A 27,704-nucleotide genomic window follows, 5' to 3' on the forward strand; every position below is an offset into this window, starting at 1 on the left:
CTGGGGGGCAGGGGGAGAGGCTGGGTGGCAGGGGGAGAGGCTGGGTGGCAGGGGGAGAGGCTGGGTGGCAGGGGAGAGGCTGGGGCAGTGGAGAGGCTGAAGGGGCAGGGGAGAGTCTGGGGGGCAGGGGAGAGGCTGGGGATTAGGTGGAGAGGCTGGGGGGCAGGGGAGAGGCTGGGGGGCAGGGGAGAGGCTGGGCGGCAGGGGGAGAGGCTGGGGGCAGGGGAGAGGCTGGGGGATGGGGAGAGGCTGGGGGTTAAGTGGAGAGGCTGGGGGGCAGGGGAGAGGCTGGGGGCAGGGGAGAGGCTGGGGGGGCAGGGGAGAGGCTGGGGGGGGCAGGGGAGAGGCTGGGGGGGCAGGGGAGAGGCTGGGGGGGTTAGGTGGAGAGGCTGGGGGGGCAGGGGAGAGGCTGGGGGGCAGGGGAGAGGCTGGGGGTAGGAGAAGAGGCTGGGGGTTAGGTGGAGAGGCTGGGGGTTAGGTGGAGAGGCTGGGGGTTAGGTGGAGAGGCTGGGGGTTAGGTGGAGAGGCTGGGGGTTAGGTGGAGAGGCTGGGGGGGCAGGGAAAGAGGCTGGGGGCAGGGAAAGAGGCTGGGGGCAGGGGAGAGGCGGGGGGGGGCAGGGGAGAGGCTGGGGGCAGGATGAGAGGCTGGGGGTCAGGGGAGAGGCTGGGGTCAGGGGAGAGGCTGGGGGGCAGGGGAGAGGCTGGGGGTTAGGTGGAGAGGTTGGGGGGGCAGGGGAGAGGCTGGGGGGGCAGGGGAGAGGCTGGGGGTTAGGTGGAGAGGCTGGGGGTTAGGTGGAGAGGCTGCGGGGGCAGGGGAGAGGCTGGGGGGGCAGGGGAGAGGCTGGGGGTTAGGTGGAGAGGCTGGGGGGGTTAGGTGGAGAGGCTGGGGGTTAGGTGGAGAGGCTGGGGGGGCAGGGGAGAGGCTGGGGGGGCAGGGGAGAGGCTGGGGGGGCAGGGGAGAGGCTGGGGGGGCAGGGGAGAGGCTGGGGGGGGCAGGGGAGAGGCTGGGGGGGTTAGGTGGAGAGGCTGGGGGGCAGGGGAGAGGCTGGGGGGCAGGGGAGAGGCTGGGGGGCAGGGGAGAGGCTGGGGGTAGGGGGAGAGGCTGGGGGTTAGGTGGAGAGGCTGGGGGTTAGGTGGAGAGGCTGGGGGGGGGCAGGGAAAGAGGCTGGGGGCAGGGGAGAGGCTGAGGGTAGGGGAGAGGCTGGGGGCAGGATGAGAGGCTGGGGGGCAGGGGAGAGGCTGGGGTCAGGGGAGAGGCTGGGGGGCAGGGGAGAGGCTGGGGGTTAGGTGGAGAGGCTGGGGGGGCAGGGGAGAGGCTGGGGGGGCAGGGGAGAGGCTGGGGGTTAGGTGGAGAGGCTGGGGGGGTTAGGTGGAGAGGCTGGGGGTTAGGTGGAGAGGCTGGGGGGGCAGGGGAGAGGCTGGGGGGCAGGGGAGAGGCTGGGGGTTAGGTGGAGAGGCTGGGGGGGCAGGGGAGAGGCTGGGGGGGCAGGGGAGAGGCTGGGGGGGCAGGGGAGAGGCTGGGGGTTAGGTGGAGAGGCTGGGGGTTAGGTGGAGAGGCTGGGGGGGCAGGGGAGAGGCTGGGGGGCAGGGGAGAGGCTGGGGGTAGGGGGAGAGGCTGGGGGTTAGGTGGAGAGGCTGGGGGGGCAGGGAAAGAGGCTGGGGGGGGCAGGGAAAGAGGCTGGGGGGCAGGGGAGAGGCTGGGGGGGGCAGGGGAGAGGCTGGGGGCAGGATGAGAGGCTGGGGGGCAGGGGAGAGGCTGGGGGTTAGGTGGAGAGGCTGGGGGTTAGGTGGAGAGGCTGGGGGGCAGGGGAGAGGCTGGGGGGGCAGGGGAGAGGCTGGGGGGGCAGGGGAGAGGCTGGGGGTTAGGGGGAGAGGCTGGGGGGGGGGGGCAGGGGAGAGGCTGGGGGGGCAGGGGAGAGGCTGGGGGTAGGGGGAGCGGCTGGGGGGGGCAGGTAGAGGCTGGGGGTAGGGGGAGCGGCCAGGAGCAGGATGGGCAGCAGGCAGGCTGGTTCCCTCCCCCCATGCAGCGCCGGGCTTGCGGGGCAGGTGTTGAGCTTCCGGCACACACAGTCTGACAGAGGCCGGAAGCTCACAGCTGCAGCCCCGCGTTCCTGGATCTTCTCTCCTGCTCGGCGATGACGTCACTTCACGTGAGCGCCGCCGAGCAGGAGAGAAGATCGTGCATCGCGGGGCTGCAGCTGTGAGCTTCCGTCCTCTGTCAGACTGTGTGTGCCGGAAGCTCGGCCCCGGAAACGGGACCTCGGACCTCGGCGCTGCATAGGGGGAGGGAACCAGCCTGCCTGCTGCCCATCCTGCTCCCGGACGCTCCCCCGCCGCCCCTCCTCCCCCCCCGGCGCGGACTAGGCACCCGTGGGCCGGTGCCTACAAAGATTTTTTTTTTTTTTTAAATAATAAAAAAAAGTGTTCCCTGCAGGTGCCGCCCCCCGCAGGGCGCCGCCCTAGGCACCGGACCACGGGTGCCTAGTGACAAATACGGCCCTGGCTCTCATCTCCCCTGCTTCACCACTGGTGCTGGTCCCCGCCAAGCCGCTAAGCCAGTCAGCGGCTGTAGCAGGGTCCCACCTCAGTCGCTGACTGGCTGAGCAGGCCTAACACATCCCATCCTAGGTCCCCACTGAGTCCCAGAAACTGGCCCGACTTTGGGACTGGGGCTGTGGGATAGAGGCACCAGCACTGGGGATGTGAAGCAGTGAAGATGAGAGCATGTTACTTTATTCATCCTCCCCCTCCCCAGTACAGCCAAAAGTCACCCCAGCCTGGAGTTCTCCTTTAATCACAGAGAGTTCGGCAGCAACTTGACCTCAGATTAACCCTGCTAGCATTACAAAGAAGCTACAATGTTGCAGATAAAGCCTGCCAGTGACTTGTTTACATCAGCTGTCTCAGACGGAAGGGGGAAGGAGGAGGAGACAGAGAGAAAGGCTCAAACAGAGATTTTTGTGTTTTCAGCAGAAAGCAGCAGCTGAGAACTGGGGGAAGAAGACTGAATAGATAATAACAAGTATGGAAGGAATTGTTAGTGTCACCATAGGCAGCAACATATCAAAAGTTATGTTTAAGCGGAGTACCCCTTTAGTCCAGATAGACCTGTAAGAGGTGCTTCATGTTTTCCCATTTATAGGGGAGGGCAGAATGTAACATGTGTCTGTCTTTTCTTTTACAAACCTTTGATGGTTACTAGGAGGTCATGGTGATGTACATTACTCTTCTTTCTTCCCCAGGCCGATATCATCATTGCTGATCCTTTTATATATGGGGATTATCCGTACACCTTACAATACGGAGGCTGCGGGGAGAGAGGGAAGTACATCCATCTTACACCAAACTTTATGCTGAATGACAAAGTCCTGCGGGTATACGGGCCCAGAGGTAATAATCTAATAATATACAGTAATAATACACAGAGTATATATGTATAATAATCTAATAATATACAGTAATAATACACAGAGTATATATGTATAATAATTTAATAATATACAGTAATAATACACAGAGTATATATGTATAATAATCTAATAATATATACAGTAATAATACACAGAGTATATATGTATAATAATCTAATAATATATACAGTAATAATACACAGAGTATATATGTATAATAATCTAATAATATACAGTAATAATACACAGAGTATATATATATATATATATATATATATATATATATCACATGGGATCTGTCAGGCCTCTTATGTTACTCCTTACTGGAGGCAGCGGAGGAAACGCTGAGCTCAGGGGAATATATTCACTATCTATAGGTGGGGATCTAGGCAAATTCTGCAAGAAATTACAGAAAGTTCTGTTTGCCCCGCCCACACACAATGATTGACAGCTCGTCCTGTATGTATTTGCCTGCACCACCTTTTCTTGCCCCTCTGCACTAGTTTTTATACAGGGGACCTATGTATTTAGTCGCAGTTAATAGATATTACCTGTGGTATGAATACATGCAATGCTCTGTGTATACCTCTTATATATGGAAGAAAACACTATCTCAGGCCGGGTTCACACTGTATTATTGCACTTAACTTTGCAAAAAAAAAAAAAGGATGAAAAACAGATGAAAAAACAGATGCATTTGTGTGCCTCCATTTTAATCAGTTTTTCCTTAACTTCAATTAAAAAAAAGTGGGGTCAGAATGAATCAGTTTTTTTAATGTACACAAAAACATGGTTGGCCGCGTTTTTGTGTACGCAAATAAAAAACAAAAACAGATGCGTTTTGATCCTTTTTTTGATCTGTTTTTTTTTTTTTTATAATGGAAGTCAATGGAAATGATCAATGATTAAATGCATCTGGGTTTTTTTATACATTTTTTTTGCAAAAAAAAACGATTAAAAATAACGGACTGCAAAAACGCAGTGTGAACCTGGCCTAGACATCTGCAGTGAATGTCCGTTGCGGTTAGATCTGTGGGAGTGCTGCATCTACTCTACTTATGGGAGCGGATCCAAACCTACTTTCACTTCTCAGTTTTTTTCCCTCCCGCTTATCTGTCCTCTGCAGACAACAAGCGGAATATTCTGCAGCCAGGAGAATAACAGAGCAGAGGAGTTAGATAGATAAAAGATGGGTTACGCAATGTTATGGGATCAGACTGGGGATTTGCTGGTAATTCTCGTGACTGGTACAGAGCGGCAATGTATCCGTCATCTCTCCTGACTTATCTGTATCTAGGAAATACTTTAAGTTCTTTTAGTTCTGGAGAATTGCAATGTGCCGTTTCTGGCTTAGGATGTGTTCACATCATGACTATGGTAGTTGCCAAGGCCCTTCCGCCTTCCCAAGGCCCCCCTTTTTTTACCACTCTGAACCCCTCCCTTCCCAATAACCACAGACACCGTTCTGGAATTAAATGGCCACAGCAGCCGTTTATTACACCAAGTATAAACATCTCAAAACTGTAACATATTTATTTTGACGGGGCGGTCCTCGGAGCCCCAAAAATCCCCTCAGGCGGCTTATTTAAACTTGACCCCAACAGCACGCAGGATTTGCCTCTGGCCGACGGGCCACATAACCCAGAGGCACCAACTAAGCACCTGTGTGCGTATAACTGTACCCCTTTTAATGGTGGCTAACTACAGCCGCCCAGCCCAATAATTGTATTTCCTTTTTCCCGGGAGTCCGGAACCACTCCGAGTCCCCTCCCACCACGACCAAGTCCACACCAACCCCGAGGACCCCCACCGCCACACAGCTGCCATGACGACTGCCACAACCAAACCCACCACCGCTGCTGCACCACCCAAACCCCAGAACTCCAAACCAAAAAAACGCAACAAAAGGGAGGGTGGGTGGGCGATCTCTGCCTGCTAAACCACAATGGGTGACCACCCCCCCCCCCTTAAGGCTAACTTTTATACCCCGGCCCCTTCAGCTACTCCCCCCTCTACCTTCTGACCAACCACCTCTTCTGTTTACTACTCCACGCTCACTTGTTCTCCTCCCCCCCTTGTACACGTGCTCCCCACCTGCTCACCCTGAACCTGTTGCCCTCTATCTGACCTGCAACTGGTCTGTCAATCCCTGTCATGAGGGACTCCCTTTATGCTGCGCATTAGTCCGTCCCCACTCGTCTGATTTATTATTTTCTAATAGATTCCTAAGGGAATCCAGAGAATTGTAATCTATACCTCCCCTTACATTGCTACAATAAAAGAGCCCATACTCACCTCCCCCGCTCCCCCAGCACCGCAGCTGCCAGATACTCATTCCCTGCTCAGGTCCTGTTGTTTGATGTCCCTCTTCTGTCATTGGGAGCAGGTCGTCATACATTAAAGGTAATCTGTCACTAGGTTTATGATGCCTTAAATGAGGGCAGCATAAACTAGTGACCGAAATGCTGTACAGATCGGTGTATTACTTCCATCATTCTGATTAGCCGTTCTCCTAATATGCAGAATAGGATTGTTGCCACACCCCTCCCCCCGCCCTTCAGCTGCTGATTAACAGCTGACTGTCTATACACAGCGTGGATAGATAACTGCCAATCAGCAGCTGGTGGGCGGGGTTTTCTGCTTCTCATGAATATCCAGGACTACTGGGCTCATGCACATAATGGAGAGGAATACTTATTGTCCATGTTATTCAGGAGGAGATCTCTGGATCAGCTGCACAGAACAATGTAAGTGATCCATCATTCTGTTCAGCTTCTCTGTCACTAGTATATGCTGCTCTGAGATAGGAGAGTATAAACATTACTCATAGAGTCTACCAGGACAAGAGCCGCTCTTGGTTATATATATATAGACCTTTTATAATGTGTGCTTTGTTTTCACAGGCAGAGTCTTTGTACATGAATGGGCGCATCTTCGTTGGGGGGTCTTTGACGAGTACAATGAGGATATTCCCTTCTACCGCAGTAAACAGGGCAGCATTGAGGCAACAAGGTGAGATGGAAAGTCCCATTTAAATGGGCACTGTCACTTTAAAAAAAAAAACTTTGGAAATTTTGTAGAGATGTTTTGATGGGTGGGTGTCTATGGGTTCAGGCCCTCATTGATTTGCTAGACTTTATATAGAAGTCACCTCGGTCACAGCTGGAAGACAACATGTTCACCACACCTTCTCGGCTCCTTCTAGAAATAGGTGGGGATCTCAACACCCAGACCTCTGACCTCACCTACTGAGATTTTACTATCAAAGGGGGGGAAGGGTTGAGTTGTAACAATCATCTACAGTGAATGACTTGATCCTGTCTTATCTATATACTGGTGTGATGATAAGGAGGACACTGCTGAGGAGGGATCTTTACACAACAGGAAGTGTCACCTTGTTATTAGGCTTAGTGGCCAAAATGAAAATTGCAAATTTTCAAGATTAATTTAAAAAATATAAAAAATGGGGAAAAAAAGAAACTAAAATTCAAGGCTGGATTTACTAAGAGGCGTAAACCTTAATGAATGAGGCCACACCTCCTCCCCACCTTGCCTCTCCCCCCTTGCCCGCCCATCAGGCGAGCGGGAGTTATGGATGGCAAATTATCCTCGGGGCCCACCAATGAAGAACCAGTGAGAAACATCCTGTCAGTCAGTGTTTGTGCAGGTTCTAAAGCTGGGGTCCCACCATATATATCCATAATATACCTCCTCTTCTGATAATTATCATGGCCTTCTGATTGTTTCTCTATATGTATACATGTGTATATGTGCATACGTGAGATGATTGCAGGGTTTTTCCCTTATAATAAATCCTCTCCGTGCCCGGACTGTAGTGACCTCATTGTTGCTACCAACGTTGCCAACACGCTCCGGTTCACTTGAGGTGAAATGAGAGACATTTACAGATGATAAACCTCGGCTAATGCTTCTGTACATACAGGATAGTCATCTAGTAGTAACTTCCTTGTCTTATAGCGTAGTAAAGCAGACATAATCCATCAGTAAATATTACAATTACTTCCGTGCTTTATAGCTATATAAATAGTGCACCGCGCACCAATCTATACCCATTGGGAGACTGTATGGACCGCCATTTAATTAGTTAATTTTAGCAGTGGAAGACCCGTCTACCTTGCCATTCTAAACCATAGAAGCCCAAATTGTTCACTATATAAGTGTTCAAGTATACTAATTGCCCTGGCTACCCAGCAAGTAAATTGTTAAAGGAGAAGTCCGGGACGGGACGGGGGGAGGGCGGGGGTGTAAAAAAATTATTCCAGGTTGTGGGTGGGGGAACATAAAAAAGAGGTTATATTGACCTATCCTGGCACCCATGTCCTGACGGCTGTCTTCTTAGCTCCCCTCCGGCTTCATCATGACCCAGATGACAGATGCCCCACCCACCCAGTAAGTGAATGGAGAGGACACTGCTGCAGTCACTGATTGGCTGATCGAGCTAAGTCCCACCCGCTTGTGATGTTTCTGCCGCATAGTGACCCAGAACTAGGGAGAAGATGCCTCGGGGTACAGGAGCCTGGTGATGTGGCACAGCACAGGGACAAGTGATCGCACTGTCTTTTTCATTTTCCCCCCTCCCCCTGCCCGTAATAATTTATCCCCCACACCCTCCCCCCTTCCTGGACTTCTCCTTTAACTCCTTAAGGTTTGGTTGTAATCCATACAATACCCCACTAACATTAGTTTTACACCATAAACAAATCCCTCACAAACCCCCTCTTGGTCTTCAGAGGACCACACACCTTCTATCACTTTCAACCAAGTAGTCGGTGGGCTGATGACTTTTTTTTCCCATTCATTCTGCCAACACCTACTGACTTTCTCCAGCAGATGATTTTGGGGACTAGAGGGATTGGGCAAGTTGAGTTTCCCAAGACATAAGTCATCACCAGAAGAGATGATCGAACAGGGCCGAGGTTCAGGTTCGTACGAACCTGAACCATAAGCATTTGACTCCTGCTACCTTCCCGTTCCGTGGGGAAGGTGGAGACAGCCCGAGTACTGCCTGGAAAACAGGGATACAGCCTATTACCTAGGCTGTATCCCTGTTTTCCAGACTGTCTCCACCTTCTCCACGGAACGGGAAGGCAGCGGGAGTCAAATGCCTATGGTTCGGGTTCGTACGAACCTGAACCTCGGCCCTGTTCGATCATCTCTAATCACCAGTAGTGTCGGAGAGCAGCTTTCTTTCCCTATGAAAAACATATGCCTACTCAACCAAGCATGCATGTTTATGGGGCGATCGGGACAAATAGTGTTGAGCCAACAGCTGTGGAAGGTGTATGGCTGGTTGAATTCTTGACAGTTACCACAAGGGACAGATGTTCTCCATTGATGAAATGGGACAATTGGTTTTTAATGTGTAAACCTCCAATGAGATCTATCTTAGTATTTTGGGAATATAGTCATAGGACAGTCCCAGCAAAATCGCCCCAGTTACCAGGCTATGGGAATGGTGCCAGTCTATGGATTTACTCATCATTTCTCCGCATGTAGCACTACTCTGAGGGACACGGATTTACAGTCTAACATGTGGCGTATTCTCCTTTATTTTAGATGTCCTCTGAGCTTAGGAGGAGTAAGTAAAGTCGATATTTGCATAGGACCAAGGTGTGAGAAGGTAGACTGTGCCGAGGACCCAGAAACCGGCGTCTATGAGGAGGAGTGTCAGTTCTATCCTAAGGTGGACCGAAGTGTCACCGAATCTGTTATGTACGGACAAGCCCTGGAACCGGTAAGTGTTCAGAATAAATATAGCGGCATTTCGACTATAGACATTCATGGTTAATCTAGAGGAGAGGTCATAAATGGTGGATTAATTGGTGCAAACCAATTGGTTGGATTAATCGGTCCATACCAACCTTTAGACAATGGAGTTGCCTCACCAGGCTGGGCAGGGGTCAGGGGGGCCTTATTCTAGAGATAAATGTGGGTCCCAAAGTCTCATACAGAGATCGACGGGGACTGTGGAAGATGTCAGAATGGAAGCTGCAGTAGATCAGTGTATGAATTATGTTATTAATATATAGACGATGGTCCACAGTAGACCACGTGCTACTGATTTGCCTGTCTATTTGACATTTGTCTGTTCTTGTATCTTCATACATCTTTCAGGTCCATGCATTCTGCAAAGAAAACTCTCACAATAAAGAAGCTCCAAATCAACACAACAGGTTGTGTAACCAGAAGAGCACATGGGAAGTCATAATGGATTCCAATGACATGAAGACCAGCGCCCCAATAGCCAACACCAATGTCCCCGACCCTACGTTCTCCTTGCTGCAGTATAAGGACAGAGTGGTCACCCTGGTTCTGGATATTTCTGGGAGTATGGGCCAGGTGAGGTCTCTGTCTTATCATAATAGCCTCCATTGAAATGTACTGTAACCTGCCCGAACCATATCTGGGAGACCACCATACACATTAGATGGTTGGACAATCTCATTGAAATTGAGCGATTCAGATGACGTCAATGTGTGTGGCCACCTGTAGAGAATACATAGAGAGTAATACTAATCTAATGCAAATGTATCCAAAAAAAATTTGTGGATCTTTTCTAAACATTTTTCTATTACTAGAATAGAACTGTACTGTATATCGATGCCATAAAAACGCATAAGTATATAGCCCAGATCCATCTCACAATGTCTCCCTGTACGCTGCAGTATGACCGCATCAACCGTCTCTACCAAGCCTCCGAAGTCTACATCATGCAGATCGTGGAGTCTGGATCCTTTGTTGGAATCGTCATTTTCTCCTCGGATGCAACAATAAAGTCTGAACTGGTTAAAATTCTTGACACCTTCCAGCGAGAACAACTGAAGCAGCTGCTCCCAAAAGCGGCCACTGGGGGCACTAACATATGTGCCGGGGTCCGCAAGGGATTCGAGGTACATATAAAAGTTTGCTTATTTTTCTTTATATATACACACAAATGGGCTGTCCATGAAACCGGGCCATTGAAAAACATGACCACTTTTTTTTTTCCTTGAAAAGTACCACTCCTGTCCTCAGTTTGGGTGCAACTCCATTTTATTCACCTGAATGGAACTGAATCGTAATACCACACACAACCTGAGGACAGGGGTGGCGCTGTTTTTGGAGGAAAGTAGCTGTCCTTTTTCCCATTCTGGATCCCTTTAAGATAATGTAGCACTATCACAGTAAATATCAAGAACATTTTCTAGCAAATATGTTTGTGACTATTGCATTATAATATTTTTATATTTTATATTTATTTTTATATTTTATATTTATGTATATGGGCAAACGTATGGGGTGTTTCATAGTACCCGGAAACTTTCCTCCCCCGAACACTTTAGGGGGTAACATTCTGGGGTTATCTGTTTTGGATAATCCTTGTCTGTTAGACAAGTCCCCTAAATATAAGCTACAGGCTGAGACACCCAGAGATCATCCGATTCCCATGAAGTAACACGTGTTCAGCTTCCCTGCAGCACCACCTCTGGTAAATGAGAGCATTACATGGTAATTTCATACAGTCAATAGACTTGCTGAGTAATTCTTGGACGTGTCAGGTCCTCCTGAGCAAGAGATACTGTTTGTAGCCTAATTCTAGTACACGTTATAACTAGAGATGAGCGAACCTGGAGCATGCTGGAGTCCATCCGAACCCGAACTTTCGGCATTTGATTAGCGGTGGCTGTTGAAGTTGGATAAAGCCCTAAGGCTATGTGGAAAACATGGATATAGTCATTGGCTGTATACATGTTTTCCAGACAACCTTAGAGCTTTATCCAACTTCAGCAGCTTCAGCTAATCAAATGCCGAACGTTCGGGTTCAGATGGACTGAAACCCGAACCCGGTTCACTCATCTCTAGTTATAACCAGAAATACTAGATATTAAAGAGGTTGTCCAGGCAAAATTAAGTTGTCCTCTATCCACTCGATAGGGGACAAGTAAGAGCTCGCGGGGGGTCTGACCTCCGTACCCCTTGCTGATCTCTGTATGAGGCCCCTGGCTTCTTTGTTATGGAAAAAACGAAAAAGCACTCTCTTGGCTTACTCGGCTCTTTCGCACCTCTGTTCATAACAGAGAAGCCGGGCGCCTCATATAGAGATTGTAGAGATCGTCCCCATCCTGTGCATTGGAGACAAGTTAATTTTTCCAGGACAACCTCTTTAAAGGAAGTGCGGCGAAAAATTTTATTAAAATATTGTATTGCCCCCAAAAAGTTATACAAATCACCAATATTCACTTATTACGGGAAATGCTTATACAGTGCTTTTTTCCCTGCACTTACTACTGCATCAAGGCTTCACTTCCTGGATAACATGGTGATGTCACTTCCTGGATAACATGGTGATGTCACTTACTGGATAACATGGTGATGTCACTTCCTGGATAACATGGTGATGTCACTTACTGGATAACATGGTGATGTCACTTCCTGGATAACATGGTGATGTCACTTACTGGATAACATGGTGAAGTCACAACCCTCTTCCAGGGACGTGCGGGCTGTGGCTGCTGGAGAGGATTATGGCAGAGGGACACTGAGGGACACAGGGCACTGGAGGGACACTGAGCATCCCCCTGCCATCATCCTCTCCAGCAGCCAAAGCCCGCACAGCTTTGGGAGTCGGGTCGTGACATCACCGTGTTATCCAGGAAGTGACATCACCATGTTATCCAGGAAGTGACATCACCATGGTATCCAGGAAGTGACATCACCATGTTATCCAGGAAGTGACATCACCATGTTATCCAGGAAGTGACATCACCATGTTATCCAGGAAGTGACATCACCATGTTATCCAGAAAGTGACATCACCATGTTATCCAGAAAGTGACATCACCATGTTATCCAGGAAGTGACATCACCATGTTATCCAGGAAGTGACATCACCATGTTATCCAGGAAGTGAAGCCTTGATGCAGTAGTAAGTGCGGGGAAAAAGCACTTTAGGTGAATTTCCTGTAATAAGTGTATATTGGGGATTTGTTTAACTTTTGGGGGGCAATACATTACTTTAACCCCTTCCCACACGAGGACGTAACTGTACGTCCTCCCCCAGGGAGAATAACACTAACCCCAGGGGGGAATAACCCTAACCCCAGGGGGGATTCTAGTATATGAGTAAAAAAAAAAAAGTGTTGTTATTAATAAAAAGCCCCCTCCCCTAATAAAAGTCAGAATCACCCCCCTTTTCCCATTTTTTAAATAAAGAAATAAATAAACATGTTTGGTATCGCTGCGTGCATAATCGCCCAATACTATTAATTAATCACATTCCTGATCTCACACGGTAAACGACGTAAGCGCAAAAAAATTCCAAAGTGCAAAATTGCGAATTTTTGGTCGCATCAAATCCCCAAAAAATTGTAATAAAAAGTGATCAAAAAGTCGCATATGCGCAATCAATGTACCGATAGAAAGTACATGTCATGGCGCAAAAAATGACACCTCACACAGCCCCATAGACCAAAGGATAAAAGCGCTATAAGCCTGGGAATGGAGCGATTTTAAGGAACGTATATTTGTTAACAATGGTTTTGAATTTTTTACCGGCCATCAGATAATATAAAAGTTAGACAGGTTACAAATTGTTGTAATCGTACCGACATATATAACATGTCAGTTTTTACTAGGACACACGACATAAAAACGAAGCCCCCCTTCCCAAAGAAAAAGAATTGCGTTTTGTTTTGTTTTTTCAATTTCGTCGCACATATAATTTTTTTCTGGTTTCGCAGCATATTTTGTGCAAAAATTCAGCCTGTCATTGCAAAGTACAATTAGTGACGCAAAAAATAAGGGCTCATATGGGTTTGTAGGTGTGAAAATGAAAAGTGCTATGGCCTTTTAAGCACAAGGAGGAAAAAACGAAAACGCAAAAAAACGAAAATTAGCCAGGTCTAGAAAGGGTTAATAAACATTTTCTCTGAACTTCTCCTTTAACCTCTTGGCCTCTAGACCATACAGCATAGTAGAGGAATACCATCACTAACGCCTAAACTATAAGTAAACACTATGCAATGGGAGATTTATAGAGTACATTTTTGGGGATGCACCAGACCCCTTCTGTTTTTGTTTTAGACACCAACAAACTTCTTTTTTTCTAAATTTAGTATTTTCCTTAAATTTAGGTAAATAAAAAGCTTGATGGTAGCACGTACGGCACAGAGATCGTCCTGCTGACCGACGGCGAGGACACTGGCATCAGCAGCTGCTTTGATGAAGTGAGGTCCAGCGGGGCCATCATCCACACCATCGCTCTAGGACCCAGTGCAGACAAAGGACTGGAAGAATTAGCCAGTATAACAGGTGCCTCGCATTGTAGCATACATTCTGATGGTCAGATAGCATTGGCTTTAGTTGGCCTTTAGACTCCATTCACATTCTGCAAAAATCTGCTGTAAAATGTTACTAGATATTTACATTTCAAGGTAGAGTGGCAAATATGAGAGCACTGTGCATATATATATATATATATATATATATATATAATGTGTGTGTGTGTGTATTGGAGACTGATAGCGGCTGTATAAACATTAAAGGGATTGTTCACCCGAAAAGTCTGTCTTTCAAATCAACTGGTGCCAGAAAGTGCTAGAGATTTGTAATTTACTTCTATTTAAAAATCTCAAGTCTTCCAGTACTTATCAGCTGCTGTATGTCCTGAAGGAAGTGGTGTATTCTTTCCAGTCTGACACAGTGCTCTTTGCTGCCACCTCTGTCCCTGTCAGGAACTGTCCAGAGCAGGAGAGGTTTTCTATGGGGATTTGCTGCTGCTCTGGACAGTTCCTGACATGGACAGAGGTGGCAGCAGAGAGCACTGTGTCAGACTGGAGAGAATACACCCCTTCCTGCAGGACATACAGCAGCTAATGTGTACTGGAATGCTTCAGATTTTTTAATAGAAGTAAATTACAAATCTCTGGCACTTTCTGGCACCAGTTTATTAGAATTTTTGTTAAATAGCCCCTGTTGTACAAATCCTGCAGAAACATTTGGCCGTTCTTCTTCTTTTTTTTTTAAGAACATGCATCATTTAATCAATGTGATCTGTCCGCAGGGGGCCTAAAGCTCTACGCATCTGATAACGTTGATGCAAACGGTTTGATTGACTCCTTCAGTGGGATCACATCCAGCACCGGAGATGTAATACAGCAATCCGTTCAGGTATGCAATGCGTATAATACACAAGGAGGTTGTCTCATCACAGACTCATGGGAGAATGGGAGTTTTCGTGGAGTTCCCCTTTAAGAAAATACTACCACCATATGGAGATTGATATTACTGGGGATGGAGTTCTAGTAAATGTTACAAGGTTCCCCCATAATTTATTGCTGTATTTTACATATTTTTCTTTAACAGATTGAAAGTTCGGCCACAACCATCCAACCCAACAAATGTCTGACCGGCAAAGTGACCATTGATAACACAGTGGGCAATGACACCTTCTTCCTAGTGACCTGGAACAGTGTAATCCCAAGTATTGATCTAAAAGACCCCAAAGGGAAACAATATCAGAGCGGCCAGTTTGTCAGTGACTCTGTCTCTAAATCGGCTCGACTCAGCATCCCGGGCACAGCAGAGGTAACTCACACTAGACCCATTCTCTTCCTTCTATTATATAGTTAATATGGTGGGAAACATTAGTAATTTAAAGGGGTATTCCCCTCAAGTAAAATACATGCTGAATAATTTACTGATGACCTCACTGTGATGAACCCTTCCAGCATTACAGAGTGCAGAGACAGCCGGCCAGGGACTTGTTTACATGAACCGTCTGAGAAGGGAGGAGGGGGATCAGAGCGGAGACGGACAGAACAGCTCACACACAGTTTTCTGTGTCTTTAGCAGAAAGTAGCAGCTCAGAACTAGGGAAGGAGACAAAAAAGATAATGACAAGTATGAAACAAATTGTAAGTCTCCCGGAAAGGGGATGGTTGGACATGAATTTTACCTGAGCAGAATACCTCTGTAAGGTGAACAAAGACATTCAAATGAGATAGATATAGACTTCACTTCCCTGAAACTAAAAATCTAACAACCTGTTTCCATATCAATGTAGAAAGGAGACTGGGAATACAATCTATGTAATACACAAGCATCAGAACAAGTTCTTGGTTTGACAGTGAACTCCAGAGCAGCCGATCCGAAAGTTCCCCCCATCATTGCCGAGACATACATGAACGCTGACACCAGCAGTTTCCCTACTCCAATGATCGTCTACGCCACAGTCACTCAGGGACTCGCTCCGGTCTTAGGAGCAAAAGTGACTGCGTATATAGAGCCCCAGAACGGAAATGTTGTAACCCTGCAGCTTCTGGACAATGGTGCAGGTGAGTGCTTGTAATAAATCTCTACATGCATATAAAATGGGCAAAGAGAATCAGTCAATGACTCTACATACTTACATATAGGCCCGGACTGACAATCTGGCAAACTGGGCAGTTGCCAGATAGGCCACTCAGATTGGCAGTCAGTGGGCCTTGTGTCCTGCTGTAGATTTACACCGGCCCTCTGCACAGGGCACTACCTGCACTGCTCACTCAGCCCCTGTAGAGGGGGGATGCCTGGAGCCCTTTAACCGTGAGTGTTCTTGATGAATGTTCACATTTAACTCATGAGGTGTCTGACTAACAGGATTATACACAAAAACACAAAAAAATGCAACAGCTCACCACTATGGCAAGATACAGACCCACTACAGACATGAAAGTAGTTAAAAGCAGCCCCCCCCAACTGCCAAAAAAAAATCTTCCACAAAAATTATGAGGCTCTTGGTTACCATTTGAAAATGGTGTAAACTACCCCACCACGTTACGATGGCCTCATAACGGGGCAGTCCTACACTGTACTATGGCCTCTCCATGGCATGAAATACACCTATGCTCTGGGCATACAAGAGCCGTGTTATACCGGCACAAGTAATTACACCACCTGGGTGGAATGGGTGGAGTGCACGACAAAGTAGAGGCAGCCACTCCCCCATCTGGAACACAGAAAAAAAAAGACAAACTTGGTCAGCTCTCCTAGAACACCATTCACACTAGGCAGGAGCACGTTGCTATGGCTGAAGTTGCAAACACAAAAAAATGCAACAGCTCACCGCAATGGCAAGATACAGACCCACTACAGAGATACTCAGTTGCTTGCGGTACCATAGCTGAACCTTTTGTAGCAGGAACAGGATTTTCTTAAAAAAAAAAAACTATTAGGAAAACTAATAGAATTTGATGAGGATTTTGTTGCAAACTCTCTGCCAAAATCTACATAAAGATTACTCCAAAACTGCACTCCATTATCTTTAGTAGGCATCTGCATGGTGTAATTTTTTTAAAATATATATATATATATATATTTTTTTTTTTTTAAAATAGGGTTAAAAACGTGGGTTTACTCCACATCCCAAAACTTGGCAAAACCCCGTCAGCCTTCAGAGTGAAAATCTGTGCCAGAAAGTTCTTATTCTAGTAAACATAGCATTTTTAAAAATAGTCTCTGTGGCCCTCTGCTGGCGATCACTGGCACTACATTTTTTATTTAAAAAACAACAACTATACAGTATATATATAATTTTTTACACAATTTGTAAGATTATAAAAGTTATGCTGTAGTTTAATTTTGCCTTTAATTCTGCCTTTTCTTTGCAGGTGCCGATATTATAAAGAATGACGGCATATATTCCAGATTCTTCACCGACTACAGCGGCAACGGCAGATACAACTTAAAAGTACGCGTAGAAAGTCAAGATCAAGACAGCAAAGGCACCTTACCAAAAAGCCGGGCATTGTACCTCCCTGGATATGTAGAGAATGGTAAGACCATATAACATTATGCAATACATTTATTATTTATGCAATTAAATTTATTGTTTGTTTTGTTTTTTTTACTTTTGATTGTTTACATTGATGCACAATCAGTAGGATGACATAACCCTCACCTCTTCCCCCATCTAATTATGATCCAGCAGTTGGAAGTGACCTCAAGATCTAGTTGGTTACACAGCCAGGATCTGAGTTATCTCCAATCCTGGCCAGGGAGAATCGGTATCAGCCGTAGTAATATATCTCGTATGATCGACATTCCTCTCTTTTCACAGATACATTGATCGTCAACCCACCTAAACCCAAGGTTACTATTGAGGACCTAAATGTGGGAAATTTCAGCCGTACCGCCTCGGGAGGAGCTTTCGTAGTGTCCAATGTTCCAGCCGGCCCCTTACCAGACGTCTTTAAACCTAGTAAAATCACTGACCTGGCTGCAGACATTAAGAACCTACAAGTGATCTTGTCCTGGACGGCGACCGGAGATGACGGAGACAAAGGAAATGGTAATGACTATTCATGGAAACATTTTATACGGGATGTGAACGTTTTACTATTTTATACTTGTGTGAAAAGCCATGACTATTGGAAGCCACTATTGGGTTAATGGAAAGGGGTCTTTACTACTATAGTCTTCTCCTTACACCTATGGTTGCTCTAGTATTTGCATTCAATATGGCACAAGACGTGTAACTGAATGTTTTTGGGCTTCAATGCAAAATCTGTAATAAGGCCCCTAACTAGAGTTGAGTAAACTTACCGATAGTTTGGGTTTGCACAAACCTGAATTGTCAGGAGAAGGTGGATGCAGACGGAGGACTGTCTGGAAAACATGGATACAGCCACAGGCCATAGGTAGCCCCTGTTAGGTCTCATAGTTATCAGGGGTTTTTTTTAATATTTGTCCTATTGTGGTATATTGTAGTAGACGCAGCAGCGATACAATGGAGTATAATAGACAAGGCAAGAGATGTAACAACCACCATTTCTAAAGCTAAGTCCTAACTAGTGATGAGCGAACATACCGATGTTTGGTTCAGAACATAACAGAACAAAAAAAAAAAAAGATTTTGAACAGTTTGCGTTCACCGAACATTCCCGAACAAATAACGAACATAGAGTAGAAGCGTACGTTTGGTCTACGCACATGCATAGGGATTATCGGGTGCTAAGCGTAAATTACTCAGTTGCATGTGCATTTCATTTGAATTAATTTGCGTATAGATTGCATACATTTTGGTCTAGAGTTACGCACATGCATACAGATTATCAGAAGCAAAGCGTAAGTTACGCAATGGCGAACGTTATGTTGTTTTAACCATTTCGATCATCTAAAAAAATTGTTCATGATCGGCGAACACAAACAATTAGCACCATGTTCCTACGAACATTGACGAACATGTTCGCTCATCACTAGACCTAACTAAATCTCAAGATTCTTCAAATTTTGGGAAATGGATTAATCATTTTTTTTCCCACCACCAATAGTTACATGAAATTAAATTTACAAAGATATTTATGTAATGTTGGTATCTTGTAGATTCTGTTGTTCACGGTTGATATTTTTCCCACTTTGTAGCCTCCAGATACGACCTACGTATGAGCCTTTCCGGTGAGGAGCTGTCAGTCAACTTCGAAAACGGCACAGCCATCAATATCTCCAGCCTCACGCCATCACCAGCCGGTTCAAGTGAACTATTCAGTTTTAGCCCTCAGGGAATTCCTATTAGGAATGGCACAGTTCTGTATTTTGCTTTGGTTGCTGTAGACAAGGTAAATCTAAGGTCGGATCCATCTAATGTGGCGCGGGCATCTCTGTTCTTACCGGCACCACGTACCACAACTAAACCACCGAACTCAGCCAACAGTCTATTAGGAACGGGATACATGATGACATTGACTCTTGTGATGATGCTAGCTGCTTTCCATCTCTGAAGTGAAACATCAAGATTTTGGACTTCAGTAACTTTGTAAGACATGTACATATGCTTCTCAATCAGATTCTCTACTGGCAAATGACAGCCAGCGTTGTGCAATTTCCCAATGGGTTTATATGTGAGGCTTTTACTATCGGTGACTCAGAACAACGTGTCAATGTCTCATCTCCCCCAACTTCTTGGTGAGAGTCAAGACATTTACCTATTCAGAGTATGAATGGAATGATCCATTGGAATGGAATGGTCCAAAAAGGGAGTAAGATGGCTCCAACGCACGTAAAGCTCCAAAGACTAACATGGCATGTCTGCAATATACAATCCTTAAAGACGTTCATGACTGATGCCAATTCTACCTTCTGCCAATATTTTTGACTATTTTTTTCTGTATACCATACCACCAACGACAAGACAGACTAAACCGGCCTTCAGGTTCTCATACACTTATAAAATGTAAGTGAGAGACCACCTTTAGCCAATGCAAACCAACAGTGGGTAGCTGCAAGCCAATGCAAACCAACAGTGGGTGGCTGACCCATTAGGTGACCTTTATCTCATACGGATGGCCAGCTTTTAGTCTTACTGGTCCAGGTGGCTTCCATTAAAAAAAAAAATATTGCATTGGGGGGGGGGGGGGGGTTAGGGGTCACAGTGATCATGCCCTATAAATCCATCTCTAGCTGATAAAGGATTAACCTACAGATCTCCATAAAAGATTCCGGTTGATAATTTATTTAGTAGTTTTATAATTCTTCATTGGAAGCCACATTCGTCTCAAGTATAAAGAGAATTTTTGAATGTGGACAATAAGGAAAGTAAGGAAAAACTAATTTGCTGACACTTATTTAAAGGGATTGTTTCACAAAGCAAAGTTGGTATGTATGTAAAGTAGGACAAATGTGCTGTTTTAAAGTAGAGTTCTTCTCCCCATGGATTTGATCACTTCCTTGTTTTCTCTCTGAACTGTGACCCTCCTGTTGCCATGAAGCACTGCACACACTCCCTTCCCCCCCCCCCCCCTTGTTTGCATGTGCAGTGGAGACCAACTGCCAGTACTTCCTGGAGATTCCAGTTGAACTGAGCACGTGTGACCCACCTTAGTGGGTTGTAACCAAGGGCCGCAGGTTATCAAAGCAATCTGGGCACATGGGGGATTAATAAGTCTATATCTCTCGCACAGGACACTGTGAGAAATCCTTGTACATTTAAAAATATGCTTAAATTCACATAATACATCAATGAAGACCGATTTAGCTGCGCAAGACAACCCCTCAAAGTGTCCGGTCTGTCACTGTTATTGTATTACAGTGCACCACAGAATGGTATGTCTGCTATAGTGTCAATTTTCAGTGCAATGGTCCTAACTTAGTGGTCCTATGTTGAGCCAAACAGAAAGGGGTTGTGAGCCACATGTAGCCTCCTGATCCGCTGGTTGGGGACCATTGGTTTTGAGCGTCAGGTGTTTCCTGAAAGTAGAGGTCGAAGTTCAGTCATTTATTTAGCACAATTTCACCTTTCTTTTTTCAATCATCTCCTGAGCATCTTCTAGAGTAGTGATCCACTGGATAGTTTGCTGTTTAGGTACAGAATAGGGTTGGTCCGAACCAAGTTCGGTTCGGGTTCGTACGAACCCGAACTCTCGGTAATGATTCCCGCTGTCTGCCCGCTCCGTGCAGCGGGTGGATCCAGCGGGAGGACCGCCTGAAAAACTGGGATACAGCCATAGCCATAGGCTGGGATACAGCAGGAATCTGATGCCGAGCGTTCGGGTTCATACGAACCCCAACCTTGGAGGGTTCGGACCATCCCTAGTACAGAAATATTAATATGTATACAGTATATATATATATATATATATATATATATATATATATATATATATACTGGTGTATGACACTGAACAAGCAGCACTGAAAGTCAGACAGAAATGGATGGGTCGCCCTTTTAAATACTAAAAGGACGGTCTAGATGGACCAAGTGGTCTTTTTCTGCCGACAATCTTTTATGTTTCTCTATTACTGTAAAAACCATTGAGAAACAGCTGTATCATGTAGCAATACTGTAGTTTTTAGATGACATCAGATATATTACAAGGAATTGTTGGAATTTTAAGAAAATTACTTAAAAAGCTGTGATAATTTTTTTTAATTTTTTTTTTAAGAGATATTAGCCCATTCTGCTTTGATTTTCAAAGCCTCTACACCACAAAAGCCCCATACTGGCCTCAGTGGTTCTGTACCATGTACATAGACATCACCAACAAGACCAGTGCTCGGCTGCAGCCATCTGGTGAATGTGGTCATTGGTGTAGGAGTGGTGGAGGATTTAATGGGCGATCAATGGTCAAAATCTAGGCAACCTCCTGACCTCTCATTCTCTTTCCCATCCAAAGTAGATGTGATAAGGCCGGGGCTCTATGGCACTAGGTGCACCTCAATCTGTACAACCTACTGTAGGTCACCCCCAATTTTTTACCGATATGAAAAGTTGCAACATGGTCATCGTAATCCAACGGATTCCAATCTGGAATATTACATTGCACAGATAATAAGGGTGTAGTTTTATTACAATCTGTATATTTTTATTACATTGATTTCTATTTTTCTGATGCAGTGAATATAAATGTGAATAAAACCTTAAAGTGACTGATTCAGTAATGTCCTTGTCTTCTGGAGATATACTGCACAACATAACTTTCTTAAAATAATTGTAGCCTTTTTTTGTTTCTATATAATCTTCTGTTGACCGGCAGCAGTTAGGGGCATCAAGAGACCCTCTGCTGCCACCTATGTCCATGTCAGGTACTGCAGGGCTGTCTAAGCAGTTCTTCCCGCATCTGTGCTCTGATGAAAAAAAAATACATATTTGGGATCACTGAGTGCGGAATTGTCCGAAATACTAAAATATATCATTGCTGATCCCGCAGAGTAAATGATGTGGCAGAAAATAAAAATAAACACCAGAATTACAGACTTTCTGTTGAATGGTATAATGGCTACAATAGGATAAAGAGAAAACAAAAAGCCCCATCTATCCAAATGATAAATAATACAGATCACGGTGCAAAGAAAATCATCCTACTGCCCCATAAATGGAAAAATAAAAAGTTATAGAGGTCAGAATAAGGGTCTATTCACACGTCAGTATATTTTTCCAATCCGCAAATTTCAGTCAGTATACAATCCGCAAATTCAGTCCGTATTGCATCCGTATTGCTTCAGTAAAATACAGACCCCATAGAGTTGTATTGGATGTGTCAGTTACTGTCCGTACTAGGGTCTGTCCTTTTTTTTTTGCGGAACGGATTGCAGCCCAGTACACAACACGGATGTGTGTATAGGTCCATTGAAATACATTGGTCCTATATTATTGCGGATCCGCAATTGCGGACAGGAACAGGATGTGTGAATAGGGCCTAAGAGGATTCAGGGTTTTTTGTTTTTGTTGGGCAATAACATATTTAAAAATGTTTATTCCGGAATTCTCCTTTAAGTTGACTTATTAAAACATAACAAAAGTTGTATAAAGAGGGTATCGCTGTGATCACACTGACCTTCAGAATAAAGAGAAACAGATTACTGACGTCAGGGAGACCAGCCAAAGATAATACTGCTGGCTGCTAGAATTCAGAATTTCAGATGACTGATCTCAGGGAGACCAGCCAAAGATTACACTACCGGCTGCTAGAATTCAGAATTCCAGATCACTGATGTCAGGGAGACCAGCCAAAGATAATACTGCCAGCTGCTAGAATTCAGAATTCCAGTTCACTGATCTCAGGGAGACCAGCCAAAGATAATACTGCCGGCTGCTAGAATTCAGAATTCCAGATCACTGATCTCAGGGAGACCAGCCAAAGATAACACTGCCGTCTGATAGAATTCAAAATTCCAGATCACTGATGTCAGGGAGACCAGCCAAAGATAACACTGCCGGCTGATAGAATTCAGAATTCCAGATCATTGATCTCAGGGAGACCAGCCAAAGATAACACTGCCGGCTGATAGAATTCAGAATTCCAGATCACTGATGTCAGGGAGACCAGCCAAAGATAACACTGCCGGCTGCTAGAATTCAGAATTCCAGATCATTGATCTCAGGGAGACCAGCCAAAGATAATACTGCCAGCTGCTAGAATTCAGAATTCCAGATCACTGATGTCAGGGAGATCAGCCAAAGATAACACTGCCGGCTGCTAGAATTCAGAATTCCAGTTCACTGATCTCAGGGAGACCAGCCAAAGATAATACTGCCGGCTGCTAGAATTCAGAATTCCAGATCACTGATCTCAGGGAGACCAGCCAAAGATAACACTGCCGTCTGATAGAATTCAAAATTCCAGATCACTGATGTCAGGGAGACCAGCCAAAGATAACACTGCCGGCTGATAGAATTCAGAATTCCAGATCATTGATCTCAGGGAGACCAGCCAAAGATAACACTGCCGGCTGATAGAATTCAGAATTCCAGATCACTGATGTCAGGGAGACCAGCCAAAGATAACACTGCCGGCTGCTAGAATTCAGAATTCCAGATCATTGATCTCAGGGAGACCAGCCAAAGATAATACTGCCAGCTGCTAGAATTCAGAATTCCAGATCACTGATGTCAGGGAGACCAGCCAAAGATAACACTGCCAGCTGCTAGAATTCAGAATTCCAGATAACTGATCTCAGGAAGACCAGCCAAAGATAACACTGCCGGCTGCTAGAATTCAGAATTCCAGATCACTGATCTCAGGGAGACCAGCCAAAGATAACACTGCCGGCTGCTAGAATTCAGAATTCCAGATCACTGATCTCAGGGAGACCAGCCAAAGATAACACTGCCGGCTGCTAGAATTCAGAATTCCAGATCATTGATCTCAGGGAGACCAGCCAAAGATAATACTGCCAGCTGCTAGAATTCAGAATTCCAGATCACTGATGTCAGGGAGACCAGCCAAAGATAACACTGCCGGCTGCTAGAATTCAGAATTCCAGATAACTGATCTCAGGAAGACTAGCCAAAGATAACACTGCCGGCTGCTAGAATTCAGAATTCCAGATAACTGATCTCAGGAAGACCAGCCAAAGATAACACTGCCAGCTGCTAGAATTCAGAATTCCAGATCACTGATGTCAGGGAGACCAGCCGAAGATAACACTGCCGGCTGCTAGAATTCAGAATTCCAGATAACTGATCTCAGGAAGACCAGCCAAAGATAACACTGCCGGCTGCTAGAATTCAGAATTCCAGATAACTGATCTCAGGAAGACCAGCCAAAGATAACACTGCCAGCTGCTAGAATTCAGAATTCCAGATCACTGATGTCAGGGAGACCAGCCGAAGATAACACTGCCGGCTGCTAGAATTCAGAATTCCAGATCACTGATCTCAGGGAGACCAGCCAAAGATAACACTGCCGTCTGATAGAATTCAGAATTCCAGATCACTGATGTCAGGGAGACCAGCCAAAGATAACACTGCCGGCTTCAGAATAAAGATAACAGATCAAAGTTACTGAAAAATAACAAAATCCCTCAAAAGTTGTAGAACTATGCCATATAGTGTTCTCTGAATATGGAAAAAGTTATGGTTCTAAGAAAGTCAAGAGTAGTGATGAGCAAATTTACAGTAATACCGAAGCTTCTCCCAATTTCCCAGGACTAGACCAAGCACCGGGGAGGAGCGGCAGGGAATTGGAAGGCAGGTGGTGGATGAGCGGATTGCAGAGATAATGAAGAGCTTCACTTTGTTATTACTGTAAATTCACTCATTCCTTGTCAGGAGTTACAAACATGGCAAAAATGGTTTCATAGGAATACACTGAAGCTGCACTGTTCATTAAGGCCACTAGGGGTCAGTGCTTCCATGGACATGGACTTCATCACTGAAGGCCCAATGAACCTATGCCATAAAGAAAAGGGTTAAGTGACCCCTCCCTTGCAGGGGCGGGTGCCAGACCTGGCACATTGACTTAGTTGTGTGCCGATTCGGTGAGCCAACCAGCAGCTGAGGCGGTATGTTGCCTCAGCTGCTGATTGGATGATTGGACAGTGCAGAAGCCAGAAGCCGGCACACGTCAAGCTCAGTGAGCCGCGTCTGGTGAAGAAAGAAGACATCGGATGGTGAGTATGAACGCTCTCCCCCTACACCTGCTCTGCGTCCGTCCAGCAAGGAAGGCAGGATGTAGGCATCTCATAAACTTCTATTGACTTCCAGCTAATTTCTGGCCGCTGCATTTATGCAAAATTTGAAGTCCGTGTGAAAGCAATATGTAACATACCTAATAATATCTAACAATATCTCCTCTCTCCTCTATCTTCCTCCATTATGAGACATTATGAGCTGCTTAGTAATGCCCAGCGGCTCTTGTTCCCTATGTCTTTCATGTAAGTTTTCCTTTTCCATTATACATTTTATCGGGGGAACAATGTACAGTCTTTTGGTTATTTATCCCCTTCCGTTGAGTGGCAGCAGTAATGGAGAGACAGGGGCTCTCTGCTGCCACCAGTGTTCGTGTCAGGAACTGCAGGGCCGTCTCTGAAACAATAATGCAGCACTTGACCAGAGCACAGCACCAAGAACTGCAGGGCTTAAGCGGCATCGTGGAAGAAGTTACTTTGTGATCTGGACGGTGAAGTTTCCTGTTACCCTATTAGTAAGGTCCTGGACCAGCTGGGTTATCCTATGCAACTGGTCCACCGGAGCACTCATCCTCGTCGGCCTCCACAAGATACAGTGGTACCTTGGTTTAAGAGTAACTTGGATTAAGAGCGTTTTGCAAGAAAGCTCACAGTTTTCCAAAATTGTAACTTGGTTTAAGAGCATTGCTTTGGTGTAAGAGCTCACTGTACTGGGTGGGAGGGGCAGCGGGGGAGGGGCATGGTCTGCATAGCGGGGGCAACAGATCTGTATTCTGACCCTGGAAGTCTCCCTCACCTTCCAAATCATAGCAGATCCACTTCAGGCTGGGGCTTACATGAGAGGACAGGACTGTGGGGGTAATCTCTCCCTGGACATTCAGTGCTGCATGTATGTGCCCACATCTGCCCTGCTTATTCCTTCATGCTCCCTGCAGTCTATGTCAGCCCTTGTGTTTCCCATCCTCTCCATTCCTGCTATAATGTGCCTGCACTTACACTCAGGTATACACACTGCAGTATATAAACTTTCTGTCACTGTCCTCCTGCACAGCTCTGTGATTCTCCCTTCCTGATTGGTCCATGCTAAACACACCCCTTCCCCGTTGCTGTCATGTGACCACAGAGCCCTCTGACAGCAGCCCTGCTTCTCTATTTTAGCCTGTTGTACTACGTTACTGCATTATGGGAATCTGCAGTTATATCCTGTATCTACAAGCTGCTGCTGTGTTATCAGGGTTATACAGTTACTATACATTATACACCACATGCTGCTATACTGTACAGTAACTTATATATCACATATCCAGCTGCTGCAGTGTTATCAGGGTTATACAGTTACTATACATTATACACCACATGCTGCTATACTGTACAGTAACTTATATATCACATATCCAGCTGCTGCAGTGTTATCAGGGTTATACAGTTACTATACATTATACACCACATGCTGCTATACTGTACAGTAACTTATATATCACATATCCAGCTGCTGTGTTATCAGGGTTATACAGTTACTATAAATTATACACCACATGCTGATTGCTATACCGTACAGTAACTTATATATCACATATCCAGCTGCTGTGTTATCAGGGTTATACAGTTACTATACATTATACACCACATGCTGCTATACTGTACAGTAACTTATATATCACATATCCAGCTGCTGTGTTATCAGGGTTATACAGTTACTATACATTATATACCACATGCTGCTATACCGTACAGTAACTTATATATCACATATCCAGCTGCTGTGTTATCAGGGTTATACAGTTACTATACATTATACACCACATGCTGATTGCTATAACGTACAGTAACTCATATATCACATATCCAGCTGCTGTGTTATCAGGGTTATTCAGTTACTATACATTATACACCACATGCTGCTATACTGTACAGTAACTTATATATCACATATCCAGCTGCTGTGTTATCAGGGTTATACAGTTACTATACATTATACACCACATGCTGCTATACTGTACAGTAACTTATATATCACATATCCAGCTGCTGTGTTATCAGGGTTATACAGTTACTATACATTATACACCACATGCTGCTATACTGTACAGTAACTTATATATCACATATCCAGCTGCTGTGTTATCAGGGTTATTCAGTTACTATACATTATACACCACATGCTGCTATACTGTACAGTAACTTATATATCACATATCCAGCTGCTGCAGTGTTATCAGGGTTATACAGTTACTATACATTATACACCACATGCTGCTATACTGTACAGTAACTTATATATCACATATCCAGCTGCTGCAGTGTTATCAGGGTTATACAGTTACTATACATTATACACCACATGCTGTTATACTGTACAGTAACTTATATATCACATATCCAGCTGCTGTGTTATCAGGGTTATACAGT

General features: G+C 45.5%; 1 protein-coding gene across 1 annotated transcript in view; it reads left to right on the forward strand.

Annotated features, from left to right (window-relative positions):
• The window catches only part of LOC138789079 (calcium-activated chloride channel regulator 1-like), a 30,653-nt gene extending 10,728 nt beyond the window's left edge, over window positions 1-19,925 (forward strand). Inside the window, exons 4-15 of the mRNA XM_069967630.1 lie at window positions 3,243-3,390; window positions 6,314-6,422; window positions 8,988-9,165; window positions 9,546-9,770; window positions 10,097-10,321; window positions 13,544-13,721; window positions 14,473-14,579; window positions 14,775-14,996; window positions 15,475-15,745; window positions 17,060-17,224; window positions 17,509-17,739; window positions 18,813-19,925. Coding sequence (XP_069823731.1) covers window positions 3,243-3,390; window positions 6,314-6,422; window positions 8,988-9,165; window positions 9,546-9,770; window positions 10,097-10,321; window positions 13,544-13,721; window positions 14,473-14,579; window positions 14,775-14,996; window positions 15,475-15,745; window positions 17,060-17,224; window positions 17,509-17,739; window positions 18,813-19,168 — 2,415 coding nt within the window. The 3' untranslated portion in view covers window positions 19,169-19,925. The remainder of the gene's footprint in view (window positions 1-3,242; window positions 3,391-6,313; window positions 6,423-8,987; window positions 9,166-9,545; window positions 9,771-10,096; window positions 10,322-13,543; window positions 13,722-14,472; window positions 14,580-14,774; window positions 14,997-15,474; window positions 15,746-17,059; window positions 17,225-17,508; window positions 17,740-18,812) is intronic.
• Window positions 19,926-27,704: the final 7,779 nt, after the last annotated feature.

Source organism: Dendropsophus ebraccatus, chromosome 4, assembly GCF_027789765.1.
Source record: "Dendropsophus ebraccatus isolate aDenEbr1 chromosome 4, aDenEbr1.pat, whole genome shotgun sequence".
NCBI classification, from domain to species: Eukaryota; Metazoa; Chordata; class Amphibia; order Anura; family Hylidae; genus Dendropsophus; species Dendropsophus ebraccatus.